Here is a 14,011-nt window from a genome sequence, read left to right on the forward strand (position 1 = left end):
AGTACTGAGGGAGTGCTGCACTGTCGGAGGGGCAGTACTGAGGGAGTGCCGCACTGTCGGAGGGGCGGTACTGAGGGAGCGCCGCACTGTCGGAGGGGCAGTACTGAGGGAGCGTGCACTGTCGGAGGGGCAGTACTGAGGGAGCGCCGCACTGTCGGAGGGGCAGTACTGAGGGAGCGTGCACTGTCGGAGGGGCAGTACTGAGGGAGCGCCGCACTGTCGGAGGGGCAGTACTGAGGGAGTGCTGCACTGTCGGAGGGGCAGTACTGAGGGAGTGCCGCACTGTCGGAGGGGCGGTACTGAGGGAGCGCACACTGTTGGAGGGGCAGTACTGAGGGAGCGCCGCACTGTCGGAGGGGCAGTACTGAGGGAGCGCCGCACTGTCGGAGGGGCAGTACTGAGGGAGCGCGCACTGTCGGAGGGGCAGTACTGAGGGAGCATGCACTGTCGGAGGGGCAGTACTGAGGGAGCGCCGCACTGTCGGAGGGGCAGTACTGAGGGAGCGTGCACTGTCGGAGGGGCAGTACTGAGGGAGCGCTGCACTGTCGGAGGGGCAATACTGAGGGAGCGCCGCACTGTCGGAGGGGCGGTACTGAGGAGGGCACACTGTCGGAGGGGCAGTACTGAGGGATCGCCGCACTGTCAGAGGGGCAGTACTGAGGGAGCGCACACTGTCGGAGGGGCAGTACTGATGGAGCGCCGCACTGTCGGAGGGGCAGTACTGAGGGATCGCCGCACTGTCGGAGGGGCGGTACTGAGGGATCGCCGCACTGTCGGAGGGGCGGTACTGAGGGAGTGCCGCACTGTCGGAGGGGCGGTACTGAGGGAGTGCCGCACTGTCGGAGGGGCAGTGCTGAGGGAGCGCTGCATTGTCGGAGGGGCAGTACTGAGGGAGCGCCGCACTGTTGGAGGTGCCGTCTTTCAGATGAGACGTTAAACCGAGGCCCCGTCTGCTCTCCTTGGGTGGATGTAAAAGATCCCACTGCACTCGTTTGAAGAAGAGCAGTGGAGTTCTCCCCGGTGTCCTGGGGCCAATATTTATCCCTCAATCAACATAACAAAAAAACAGATGATCTGGGTCATTATCACATCGCTGTGTGTGGGAGCTTGCTGTGCCCAAATTGGCGTTTCACACGTTACAACAGTGACCACACTCCAAAAGTACTTCAGTGGCTGTAAAGCGCTTTGAGACGCCCGGTGGTTGTGAAAGGCGCTATATAAATGCAAGTCTTGAACCAAAGTTTGATAGAAGCTCGGTTGAAAAGCCTGGCTTTTAGGTTTCGGTTGAGGCGTGAAGTGATACCGGGGGAGGGCAGACATCTGTAGAACTGCCCACCAAGCAATGGGGTCAGCCTGGGGCGGAGGAGAGGAGAGAGAGAGATCCAGGCGCGATCTGCAGCTCTGGGTGGGGATGAGTGAGCCCATTGCGGCTCCTGTACCTTGCCGTTGTTGGCACACGAACGGGACTGACAGAGGCCCGGGGAGCAGCTTGCCAAGGGGTGAATTCCACAGCTAACAAGTCATTGTGTTTCCGTGACGATGCGATCAAAAGCACTGGAAATGATTAGGGCAGAAGCACAGGTTTACAATGCAACAGTGACTCGAACAAAAGGTGTTCAATTAGAGCCCATTATTCCCAGCCACGCTGGCTTAAGCACGGAGAACAAGAGTTGCTGGCTCCTGCAAGTCTTAAATAACAGCGTTACACAAGAGCGCAGAGAATGTTCCCGGGCAGGGCCCTGTGCTGGGAATTATTAACAACACCAGGAACAAGCAACAGGGTTCCAGGACCACACAGACTGATTCTCACTGATTCTCGGAGCTCACACCAGGGAGCTCTTCTTCCCAAAGCAGTCGAGGGATCTTTTAAAACCCACCTGAGAGGGCACACCAGGCCTCGGTTTAATGTCTCATCGAAAGACGGCCCCTTCGACAGTGTGGTGGTCTCTCAGTACTGCCCCTCCGACAGTGCGGCGCTCCCTCAGTACTGCCCCTCCGACAGTGCGGCGCTCCCTCAGTACTGCCCCTCCGACAGTGCGGTGCTCCCTCAGTACTGCCCCTCCGACAGTGCGGTGCTCCCTCAGTACTGCCCCTCCCACAGTGCGGCGCTCCCTCAGTACTGCCCCTCCGACAGTGCGGCACTCCCTCAGTACTGCCCCTCCGACAGTGCGGCACTCCCTCAGTACTGCCCCTCCGACAGTGCGGCACTCCCTCAGTACTGCCCCTCCGACAGTTCGGTGCTCCCTCAGTGCTGCCCCTTCGACAGTTCGGTGCTCCCTCAGTACTGCCCCTCCGACAGTGCGGCGCTCCCTCAGTACTGCCCCTTCGACAGTGCGGCGCTCCCTCAGTACTGCCCCTCCGACAGTGCGGCACTCCCTCAGTACTGCCCCTCCGACAGTGCGGCGCTCCCTCAGCACTGCCCCTCCGACAGTGCGGCGCTCCCTCAGTACTGCCCCTCCGACAGTGCGACGCTCCCTCAGTACTGCCCCTCCGACAGTGCGTCGCTCCCTCAGTACTGCCCCTCCGACAGTGCGGCGAGCACTGCCCCTCCGACAGTGCGGCGCTCCCTCAGTACCGCCCCTCCGACAGTGCGGCGCTCCCTCAGTACCGCCCCTCCGACAGTGCGGCGCTCCCTCAGTACCGCCCCTCCGACAGTGCGGCGCTCCCTCAGTACTGCCCCTCCGACAGTGCGGCGCTCCCTCAGTACTGCCCCTCCGACAGTGCGGCGCTCCCTCAGTATTGCCCCTCCGACAGTGCGGCGCTCCCTCAGTACTGCCCCTCCGACAGTGCGGCGCTCCCTCAGTACTGCCCCTCCGACAGTGCGGCGCTCCCTCAGCACTGGCACTGGGGAGCGTCTGCCTGTATTTTGTGCTCGAGCCTGTGGAGTAGGGGTGGGGGGGGAGCGGAGAGAGCAAGGAGAGGCCGCAGAGCCTCAGTCAATTTCTTGAATTGAGCCTCGGCCTATCATGGCTCTCTCATAGCATGAAAATACCATGAGCTTTCAGCATGCGGATGAGAAAACAGATGGGGAACATCCTGGGTTCAAGTAACAGAATACCTCTGCTGGAGCCAGAGTGAGTGGGTGTAGGCTTGAATCAGGGAATTGAGGCTCTGGACGTGAGCCATTGGAAAGGCATTTTCACGGCCCATCGGTCCCTGCCTTTCCCAGCAGTAACATCCTTTAGTTTGCTTGGCCCAACTGGATGTTTTTTTAGTCACATGCGGGGTTTGGAACGCATTGCTGCTCTAACTTTCTGCTCGCTGAAAGCAGTCCTGTTTTAGCTTGCCACTTGCTGCAAAGGTGGAACTCGCTGTTCATTGTAGCTCGGAGACCTCGGGCCTATTTCAAGGCCTTTGTTCTGTTTCCATGCTCCCTTCGCTGCCTTCCCGGTATTTAAAGACCCAGATAAATTAATCCGGCAGCTTAGTGGTTCCAATGATCTCCCCTCCTTTCCGTTCCCACAGTGACTCCACTTCGAAAGTGTCTCAGGATGTCCTGAGGTCACAAGGGGCGCCGTGTGAATGCAAGCCTTCAAAGGGACGGGTTTTCAGGTCTTTTAGAGACATAGAAAACAGGAGCAGGAGTAGGCCATTCGGCCCTTCGAGTCCGCACCGCCATTCAATATGATCCTGGCTGATCCTCTATCTCAACACCATGTTCCCGCTTTCTCCCCCATACCCCTTGATGCCTTTTGTGTCTAGAAACCTATCTATCTCCCTCTTAAATATATTCAGTGACTTGGCCTCCACTTCAGTGACTTAACCTCCAATTTCAGTGACTTGGGTCCGTTTTTCTCCCTGGAGTGGTGGCAATGGGGGCGGTGAGGTGTTGTGGGCTGGGCAGTCAGCCTCCAGCGCCCTGCCGCGATCCTCGGGCCCGGTTTTGTGGCGGCACTGAGCAGCATCGCCCGGAAGAGCTGCGTTCCGGCGTGCAACGTCTCAAGCGTGCTCCATGAAGCAAATGCGTGACTAAGGATAACAGAGCTGAGCCCGATCGCAGATGTCAAGCTTCGGGTCTATAAGCCCGTCGATTATCGGGGAACGGCAAGACTGAGGGTGTAATGTATTTGCTTCATGGGTCCTTTGCTTAAGAATTCATAGCAACACTTTGCTATTAAGAACGAGTTGGTTTGTTAGCAAAGGTTTAACAATCACACGACACATTGCCGGTTCATCCACCAGGCTCACATCCACCTGCCCCATCGTGGAACCCCAAACCCAACTGGCCGGGGTTTTATTGAGTCTTGTGAACATCACGTGACTGGCTAAGCCACTCCCAACTCAACAGCTCTACAACTATTTTAAGTAGAACTTTAAATCAAGTGCCCCCTGATTCAAGGGGCGCGAGAACCGACAAATTAACAAATAACATTTTTTGAACATTAACAGGCCAAATTAAAATTTGGTTGCCGGGGGTGACGATTCACTCCAGTCCCTCTGGCGCCCACCTCTCGCGGAAGACCGGTGGACACTGCGTGCTCCAGCTCCAGGGACACCCTTGCTCAGACGTAGCTGTGGGAGAGAGGCAGGCAGTCGGGCTGAACGACCTCCTCGACCGCCCGCTGCCTGGACCGGTTAATGGCCCCCTCGGCCAGGCCCAGGAGCAGTCGCCCCGAGGAGGCCCTCCGACCCCCTGCCCGCTCCCCTCCGCACCGGGTGCCCAAAGATCAGCAGCGTGGGACTGAAGTGCAGCCAAAAATCGAGGGTGAGCCCCTTCAAATAATGGAAGACGGGGCTGCAACCTCGCACACTGAACATACACGTGGAACACGGACTCCTGCAGACCGCAGAAATTGCAGGCGGCCCATGGAGTCCGTGAACCGACTTAAAAACTTATTGCACCGGGCACCACCCTCCTTTAGGTCCCGAATCACCTAGGACCTAAAGCTGCTAATTGGGATTAGACTGGATAACCTTTTGTTGGCCGGTGCAGGTAAGTACTTCAGGGAATCGAATACGGCCGGGGTGATCTCCCGGGCTAGTTCCGATCGCCTGGATGGGTTGGATTGGAATTTTCCCAGATTTTTTTTCTCCCTAAATTGGCCCGGGTGTTTATCTGCTTTTTGCCTCTCCCAGGAGATCACATGGCTCCGGTTGGAGTGCAGCGTCGAAGGTTTCAGTGCAAGGGGCGCCGCAGTTGCGTGGGGCGGGACTGGTTGGCCTTGGGTGCCCTTTGCCTTTCCGCCATTTGTTCATTGTTCGTAGGTTTATATGTAACCTTCAGGGATGCCGTGCGGCCTTTTTGCCGGCCGGCGTGGACACGATGGGCCGAAATGGCCTCCTTCTGCGCTGTAAATGTCTATGTTTCTGTGTAAATAAAAGGAGGTCTCCCGCGTAGAGACCCCTCCACCGGGGACCCCCGCCTCCTCCGGACGGCAAGATGGTGCGCCTCGGCATGTGCGGACGGCACCAACAGCTCTCCAAGCCTGTGAGCATGCGCACAGGCGCAAGGAGGAATTCCAAAGCCCTGTGGCCCTCATGAACGACTTACAACAGGAGAAGGGGGCGCTGGGGCGTGATATCATTGCCAGACTTTTGCTGTGTCTGCACTGCACTGGCCAAAATGTTACGGCTAAGTCAGTGCATATGTGGAACGGTAAAACTGTCTGAGGGAAAACTAGCTTCGCATTACAATCGTTACTGTAGCAGAGTGATGCAGTTCTCTCTGCATGCAGCCGACATGCAAGCTTCATTGATCACATGGGCTGCGGCCTCTTTTTCCCCCCCCCCCTGTAAGAATAGCAGGACCCTCCAAATTGGGAAACTTTATCCAAGGTTACATTTTCGCACGAGCGAAATATTCCGCGCGTCTCAGCTTTCAGGCCGAGCAAATGTTCGGGTGTGGCCATTCATTGTTGTGGCTTGTGCGAGCAGACATTTTGAAACATAAAGGCCAAACGGGAGCAACTGGACTCGTAGGAAATGCATTGCCGGCCGCAAAAGGCCAGCCAACCCAGCCAGTACTTATCCCTCAATCAAAATCACCACAACAGATGATCCGGGTCATTATCACATTGCTGCCTGTGGGAGCTTGCTGTGCGCAAATTGGCGTTTCCCACACTGCAACAGTGACCACACTCCCAAAAGTACTGCATTGGCTGCAAAGCGCTTTGAGCCGTCCGGTGGTCGTGAAAGGCGCTATATAAATGCAAGGGGCCGAAATTGCCCCCCCCCCCCCTTCCTCAGGGCCTGTGGCCACCGCAAATCGGAGCGGAACTTTTTCGCGGGATGGCCGCTGATAGCCCGATCGCCCTCCCGCATTTTCCCGGCTGTGCCCCGAGTCTTCCCCCCCCCCCACCACCGCTCCATTACTGCCACCGATCCATGGTAAGCGCGTCATCACCATGCGCACCGCCAATTCCCCCCCCCCCCCCCACACCGCCCCGACTGCGAATGTCCGCTCTGAACATCTTCGGTCCAGTGAGGCTGCGGCCTTCTGCGGCGCACGGTGCAACACTTCCCTTAAAGGGGAGGGCGTGCTGCGGCCATGTTTTTTTTCCCGGATGATTGCCACCCCCCCCCCCCCCCCGTGTTTGGCCGGGCCGCCAACAGGCCGCTGGGCCCAGCCGAAATCCTCCCTGGTGGGCCGGTGGGCCGAAGTTTTGGAATCGCGGAGGCTCTCCCCTTTAAGCGGAGGGGCGAGCCCGTGATGACACGGCGCCGTGGCGATGTCAACGCGGCGGGCACCCCGCTCCGCCCCCAACTTCCGCCCCTCGAGTGTTGTCACCGCCCACCCCCCGTCGAGAACAGCTTCCGGATCCAAGTTTTTAAAAAAACACACACAGAGAGCGTAACTTTGCTCGAGAGGCGACCTCAACCACCGTGGCGGTGAAATCACACGAAACAGGGCGGGAGCGCCCCGCAGAATGGGGCCAGTATCGGATCGGTAGCGGTTATCCCGATATTCCACACCACTGACTTCACCCCAGTGAGTGCAGAGAGGAGGCAGAGCGTGTAGGAAGGGGCTGGGCGGGGTGGGGGGGGTGGAGGGTCTCATGGTTGGAGTTTCAGAGGAACACGAGAAGAAACGCCATTGTTACCCTGAGCCCAAAAAGTTGCACCATAAGATGCACAGGAGGAGGCCATTCAGCCCCTCGAGCCTGTTCCACCATTCCATCCGATCACAGCTGAACTGCAACCTAACTCCATCTACCCACCTTTGCCCTATAGCCCTGAATACCTTTAGTTCACATAAATCTCAGATTTCAACGTAACAACTGACCCAGCACCGATTGTCGTTTGCGGAAGAGAATTCCAAACGTCTACCACCCTGTGTGTGTGTGTGTGTGTGTGTGTGTGTGTAGAAATGTTTCCTAATTTCACTCCTGAAAGGTCTGGCTCTAATGTTTAGACTTTGCCCCCCCCTAGTCCTAGACTCACTAACCAGCGGATATAGTTTCTCTCTAACGACCCGATCTGTTCCCCTTAATATCCCGAAAACTTCGATCAGACCGCCCTTTAACCTTCGAAATTCCAGGGAACACAACCCGAGTTTGTGTGTAATCTCTCCTCGTAACTGAACCCCTAGAGTGCGGGTAGCATTCTGGTAAACCCACGCTGCACTCCCTCCAAGACCAGTATATCCTCCCTAAGGTGTGGTGCCCAGAACTGCTCACAGTGCTCCAGCTGTGGGCTAACCAGGGCTCTGTACAGCTGCAGCATAACTTCTACCCCCTCGTATTCTAGTCCTCTCGACATAAAATCCAGCGAGGTTGAAGGGGACAACATAAATGGGGTCAAGAGACAATTAGATATGTTTCTGGAGAGAAACGGGGATATGGTGAGGCAGTGGGATTACTCGATGAAAAAGTGACCTTTTTTTTGTTGTTGCGTAGAATGAAAATCCAGCGAGAGGGAAGGGCGGGGAGCGTGGGACGGCAGACTCGAGGTTCAAGAGAACCAGAGAACGAGATCGCAAAACAAAAGACTACTTGTCCTTCAGGGAAGGAAATCTGCCGCCCTTACCCGGTCTGGCCGAGATGTGACTTCACACCCACAGCGATGTGGTGGATTGCTAACCTGCCCCTCTGAAATGGCAGCTCACCACCACCTTCTCAAGGGCAATTAGGGATGGCCAATAAATGCGGGGCCTTGGCAGTCACGCCATCGTCCCCTGAACGAATAGAGAAGAAGAGTGCTGGAGATGTGAAATTAAAATGGCGGACACCCTCAGCATGTCTGGCAGGATCTGTGGCGAGAGAAACAGAGTTAACGTTTCAGGTCGATGACCCTTCGTCAGGAACGGGAACAGAATGAGATTCCCTGACCCCAACTTTGACCTCTTTGTTATTTCCTCCTTAGACTTGCCTGACCCAAAGACTGGTATCAGTGGCGGAGTGGAGTGCCCCCAGGGCTACAAGAGACTCAACAGCACCCACTGCCAAGGCAAGTGACCGAGGCTCCTAATCCCAGCATGTTGGATCGGAGGGGCAGTGCTGAGGGAGCGCCGCACTGTCGGAGGGGCAGTGCTGAGGGAACGCCACACTGTCGAATAGGCAGTACTGAGGGAGCGCCGCACTGTCGGAGGGGGAGTGCTGAGGGAGCGCCACGTTGTCGGAGGGGCAGTGCTGAGGGAGCGCCACGTTGTCGGAGGGGCAGTACTGAGGGAGCGCCGCACTGTCGGAGGGGCAGTACTGAGGGAGCGCCGCACTGTCGGAGGGGCAGTACTGAGGGAGAGCCACGTTGTCGGAGGGGCAGTACTGAGGGAGCGCCGCACTGTCGGAGGGGCAGTACTGAGGAAGGGCCGCACTGTCGGAGGGGCAGTACTGAGGGAGCGGCGCACTGTCGGCGGGGCGGTACTGAGGGAGCGCCGCACTGTCGGAGGGGCAGTAGTGAGGGAGTGCCGCACTGTTGGAGGGGCAGTACTGAGGAAGCGCTGCACTGTCGGAGGTGCCGTCTTTCAGTTGAGACATTAAACCGAGGCCCGGTCTGCTCTCTCACCCTTTCCCTCTCCCTCTCTAACACCCTCGTTCTCTCTTTGCACCTTGCAGATATCAATGAATGTCTGATGCAGGGAGTCTGTCAGAATGCGGAGTGTCTGAACACCCAGGGGAGCTTCCGTTGTGCTTGCAAGCCTGGCTATGTAATGGGACCATCGCGGATGCACTGTGTGGGTAAGTGGATCAGGACTCCAGGTATATTAGTGGGAAAGCGGGTTGTGTAGAGGACACAGAGAGGCTGCAAAGAGATTTGGATAGGTTAAGCGAATGGGCTAAGGTTTGGCAGATGGAATACAATGTCGGAAAGTGTGAGGTCATCCACCTTGGAGAGAAAAACAGTAAAAGGGAATATTATTTGAATGGGGAGAAATTACAACATGCTGTGGTGCAGAGGGACCTGGGAGTCCTTGTGCATGAATCCCAAAAAGTTAGTTTGCAGGTGCAGCAGGTAATCAGGAAGGCGACTGGAATGTTGGCCTTCATTGTGAGAGGGATGGAGTACAAAAGCAGGGAGGTCCTGCTGCAACTGTACAGGGTATTGGTGAGGCCGCACCTGGAGTACTGCGTGCAGTTTTGGTCACCTTACTTAAGGAAGGATATACTAGCTTTGGAGGGGGTACAGAGACGATTCACGAGGCTGATTCCGGAGATGAGGGGGTTACCTTATGATGATAGATTGAGTAGACTGGGTCTTTACTCGTTGGAGTTCAGAAGGATGAGGGGTGATCTTATAGAAACATTTAAAATCATGAAAGGGATAGACAAGATAGAGGCAGAGAGGTTGTTTCCACTGGTCGGGGAGACTAGAACTAGGGGGCACAGCCTCAAAATACGGGGGAGCCAATTTAAAACCGAGTTGAGAAGGAATTTCTTCTCCCAGAGGGTTGTGAATCTGTGGAATTCTCTGCCCAAGGAAGCAGTTGAGGCTAGCTCATTGAATGTATTCAAGTCACAGATAGATAGATTTTTAACCAATAAGGGAATTAAGGGTTATGGGGAGTGGGCGGGTAAGTGGAGCTGAGTCCACGGCCAGATCAGCCATGATCTTGTTGAATCGCGGAACAGGCTCGAGGGGCTAGATGGCCTACTCCTGTTCCTAATTCTTATGTTCCTATGTTCTTATGTACAAACTTTGTCTGACGTGGTATTCAGCCTCGGCCTAGGCCGAGTGGCCTGATAATAGCCAGGGCACTAGACAAGGTGCGGAAATCAGCTGCACCACAGGGAGAGGAAGAGCAGAAATCAGCCAGAGTTCTCACCCGTGATTGGTCAAAAGTATGGGTGTATGAGCTTAGGTATATCAGTGTTACAGTGAGGGGTGTGGGATATATCAGTGTTACAGTGAGGGGTGTGGGGTATATCAGTGTTACAGTGAGTGGTGTGGGATATATCAATGTTACAGTGAGTGGTGTGGGATATATCAATGTTACAGTGAGGGGTGCGGGGTATATCAGTGTTACAGTGAGGGGTGTGGGACATATCAGTGTTACAGTGCGAAATGTGGGATATATCAGTGTTACAGTGAGGGGTGTGGGGTATATCAGTGTTACAGTGAGTGGTGTGGGATATATCAATGTTACAGTGAGTGGTGTGGGATATATCAATGTTACAGTGAGGGGTGCGGGGTATATCAGTGTTACAGTGAGGGGTGTGGGGTATATCAGTGTTACAGTGAGGGGTGTGAGGTATATCAGTGTGTTACAGTGAGGGGTGTGGGATATATCAGTGTTACAGTGAGTGGTGTGGGACATATCAGTGTTACAGTGCGAAATGTGGGATATATCAGTGTTACAGTGAGGGGTGTGGGGTATAACGGTGTTACAGTGAGTGGTGTGGGATATATCAATGTTACAGTGAGGGGTGCGGGGTATATCAGTGTTACAGTGAGGGGTGTGGGCTATATCAGTGTTACAGTGAGGGGTGTGAGGTATATCAGTGTGTTACAGTGAGGGGTGTGGGGTATATCAGTGTTACAGAGAAGGGTGTGGGGTATATCAGTGTTACAGTGAGGGGTGAGGGGTATATCAGTGTTGCAGGGGGTGGGATGAGGTATATCAGGGTTACAGTGCAGGGTGTGGGGTATATCAGGGTTACAGTGATGGGTGTGGGGTATGTCAGTGTGTTACGGTGAGGAGTGTGGGGTATATCAGTGTTAGTGAGGTGTGTGGGATATATCAGAGTGTAACAGTGAGGGGCGTGAGGTATATCAGTGTTACAGTGAGGGGTGTGGGGTATATCAGGGTTACAGTGAGGGGTGTGGGGTATGTCAGTGTGTTACAGTGAGGGGTGTGGGGTATATCAGTGTTACAGTGAGGGGTGTGTGGTATATCAGTGTTACAGTGAGGGGTGTAGGTATATCAGTCTAACATTGACGGGTGTGGGATATATCAGTATCAGTGTTACAGTGAGGGGTGTGAGGTATGTCAGTGTTACAGTGACAGTTGTGGGGTCTATCAGTATTACATTGCGGATGTGGGGTATATCAGTGTTACAGAGAAGGGTGTGGGGTATATCAGTGTTACAGTGAGGGATAATGGGTATATTATAGTGTCACAGTGAGGGGTGTGGGGTATATCAGTGTTACAATGAGGGGTGTGGAGTTTATCAGGGTTACAGTGAGGAGTGTGGGGTATATCAGGGTTACAGTGAGGGGTGTGGGGTATATCAGTGTGTTACGGTGAGAAGTGTGGGGTGTATCAGTGTTAGCGAGGTGTGTGTGGTATATCAAAGTGTAACAGTGAGGGGCGTGAGGTATATCAGTGTTACAGTGAGGGGTGTAGGGTATATCATTGTTACAGTAAGGGGCGTGGGGTATATCACTGTTACAGTGAGGGGAGTGGGGTATATCAGTGTTACAGTAAGGGGTGTGGGGTATACCAGTGTTACAATGAGGGTTGTGGAGTATATCAGTGTTACAGTGATGGATGTGGGGTATACCAGTGTTAAAGTGAGGGGTATGCAGTATACCAGTGTTACAGTGAGGGGTGTAGGTATATCAGTGTTACATTGAGGGGTTTGGGGTATATCAGTGTTACAGTGAGCGGTGTGGGATATATCAGTGTTACAGTGAGGGGTGTGGGGTATATCAGTGTTACATTGAGCGGTGTGGGATATATCAGTGTTACAGTGAGGGGTGTGGGGTATATCAGTGTTGCACTGAGGGATGTGAGGTATATCAGTGCATTAAAGTGAGGTGTGTGGGGTATATCAGAGTGTTACAGTCTGTGGTGTGGGGTATATCAGTGTGTTACAGTGAGGGCTATGGGTTATATCAGTGTTACGGTGAGGGATGTGGGGTATATCAGGGTTACAGTGAGGGGTGTGGGGTATATCAGTGTTACAGTGAGGGGTGTGGGGTATATCAGTGTTACAGTGAGGGGTGTGGGGTATATAAGACTGTTAAAGTGAGGGGTGTGGGGTATATCAGTGTGTTCCAGTGAGGGATGTGGGGTATATCAGTGTTACAGTGAGATGTGTGCGGTATATCAGTGTTACAGTGAAGGCTGAGGAGTATATTAGGGTGTCACAGTGAGGGGTGTGAGGTATTTCAGTATTACAGTGAGGGGAGTGGGGTATATCAGGGTTACAGTGAGGGGTGTGGGATATATCAGTATTACTGTGAGATGTGTGGGGTATATCAGTGTTACAGTGAGGGATAACATAGAAACATAGAAAATAGGTGCAGGAGTAGGCCTTTCGGCCCTTCGAGCCTGCACCACCATTCAATAAGATCATGGCTGATCATTCCCTCAGTACCCCTTTCCTGCTTTCTCTCCATATCCTTTGATCCCTTTAGCCGTAAGGGCCATGTCTAACTCCCTCTTGAATATATCCAATGAACTGGCCTCAACAACTTTCTGCGGCAGGGAATTCCACAGGTTAACAACTCTCTGAGTAAAGAAGTTTCTCCTCATCTCGGTCCTAAATGGCCTACCCCTTATCCTTAGGCTGTGTCCCCTTGTTCTGGACTTCCCCAACATCGGGAACATTCTTCCCGCATCTAACCTGTCCAGTCACGTCAGAATTTTATATGTTTCTATGAGATCCCCTCTCATACTTCTAAACTCCAGTGTATAAAGGCCCAGTTGATCCAGTCTCTCCTCATATGTCAGTCCTGCCATCCCGGAAATTAGTTTGGTGAACCTTCGCTGCACTCCCTCAATAGCAAGAACCTCCTTACTCAGATTAGGAGACCAAAACTGAACACAATATTCCAGGTGGGGCCTCACCAAGGACCTGTACAATTGCAATAAGACCTCCCTGCTCCTATACTCAAATCCCCTAGCTATGAAGGCCAACATACCATTTGCCTTCTTCACCGCCCGCTGTACCTACATGCCAACTTTCAATGACTGATGAACCATGACAGCCAGGTCTCGTTGCACCTCCCCCTTTCCTAATCTGCTGCCATTCAGATAATATTCTGCCTTCGTGATTTTGCCCCCAAAATGGATAACCTCACATTTATCCACATTATACTGCATCTGCCATGCATTTGCCCACTCACCTAACCTGTCCAAGTCACCCTGCAGCCTTTTAACGTCCTCCTCACAGCTCACATTGCCACCCAGTTTAGTGTCATCAGCAAACTTGGAGATATTACACTCAATTACTTCATCTAAATCATTAATGTATATTGTAAATAGCTGGGGTCCCAGCACTGAGCCCTGTGGCACCCCACTAATCACTGCCTGCCATTCTGAAAAGGACCCGTTTATCCCGACTCTCTGCTTCCTGTCTGCCAACCAGTTCTCTATCCACATCAATACATTACCCCCAATACCATGTGCTTTAATTTTGCACACCAATCTCTTGTGTGGGACCTTGTCAAAAGCCTTTTGAAAGTCCAAATACACCACATCCACTGGTTCTCCCTTGTCCACTCTACTAGTTACATCATCAAACAATTCCAGAAGATTTGTCAAACATGATTTCCCTTTCATAAATCCATGCTGACTTGGACCGATCCTGTCACTGCTTTCCAAATGCACTGCTATTTCATCTTTAATAATTGATTCCAACATTTTCCCCACCACCGGTCTATAATTATCCGTTTTCTCTCTCCCTCTTTT

At 53.7% G+C, this 14,011-nt stretch overlaps 1 protein-coding gene across 5 annotated transcripts in view; it reads left to right on the top strand.

Moving 5' to 3' along the window:
* The window catches only part of ltbp3 (latent transforming growth factor beta binding protein 3), a 268,396-nt gene that overhangs the window by 200,430 nt on the left and 53,955 nt on the right, over positions 1 to 14,011 (top strand). For all 5 annotated transcript variants that reach the window (XM_070868186.1, XM_070868185.1, XM_070868183.1 and 2 more), the window contains exons 5-6: positions 8,302 to 8,385; positions 8,991 to 9,113. In XM_070868186.1, the coding sequence (XP_070724287.1) occupies positions 8,302 to 8,385; positions 8,991 to 9,113 (207 nt within the window). The remainder of the gene's footprint in view (positions 1 to 8,301; positions 8,386 to 8,990; positions 9,114 to 14,011) is intronic.

Source organism: Pristiophorus japonicus, chromosome 27 (assembly GCF_044704955.1).
Source record: "Pristiophorus japonicus isolate sPriJap1 chromosome 27, sPriJap1.hap1, whole genome shotgun sequence".
NCBI lineage: Eukaryota > Metazoa > Chordata > Chondrichthyes > Pristiophoridae > Pristiophorus > Pristiophorus japonicus.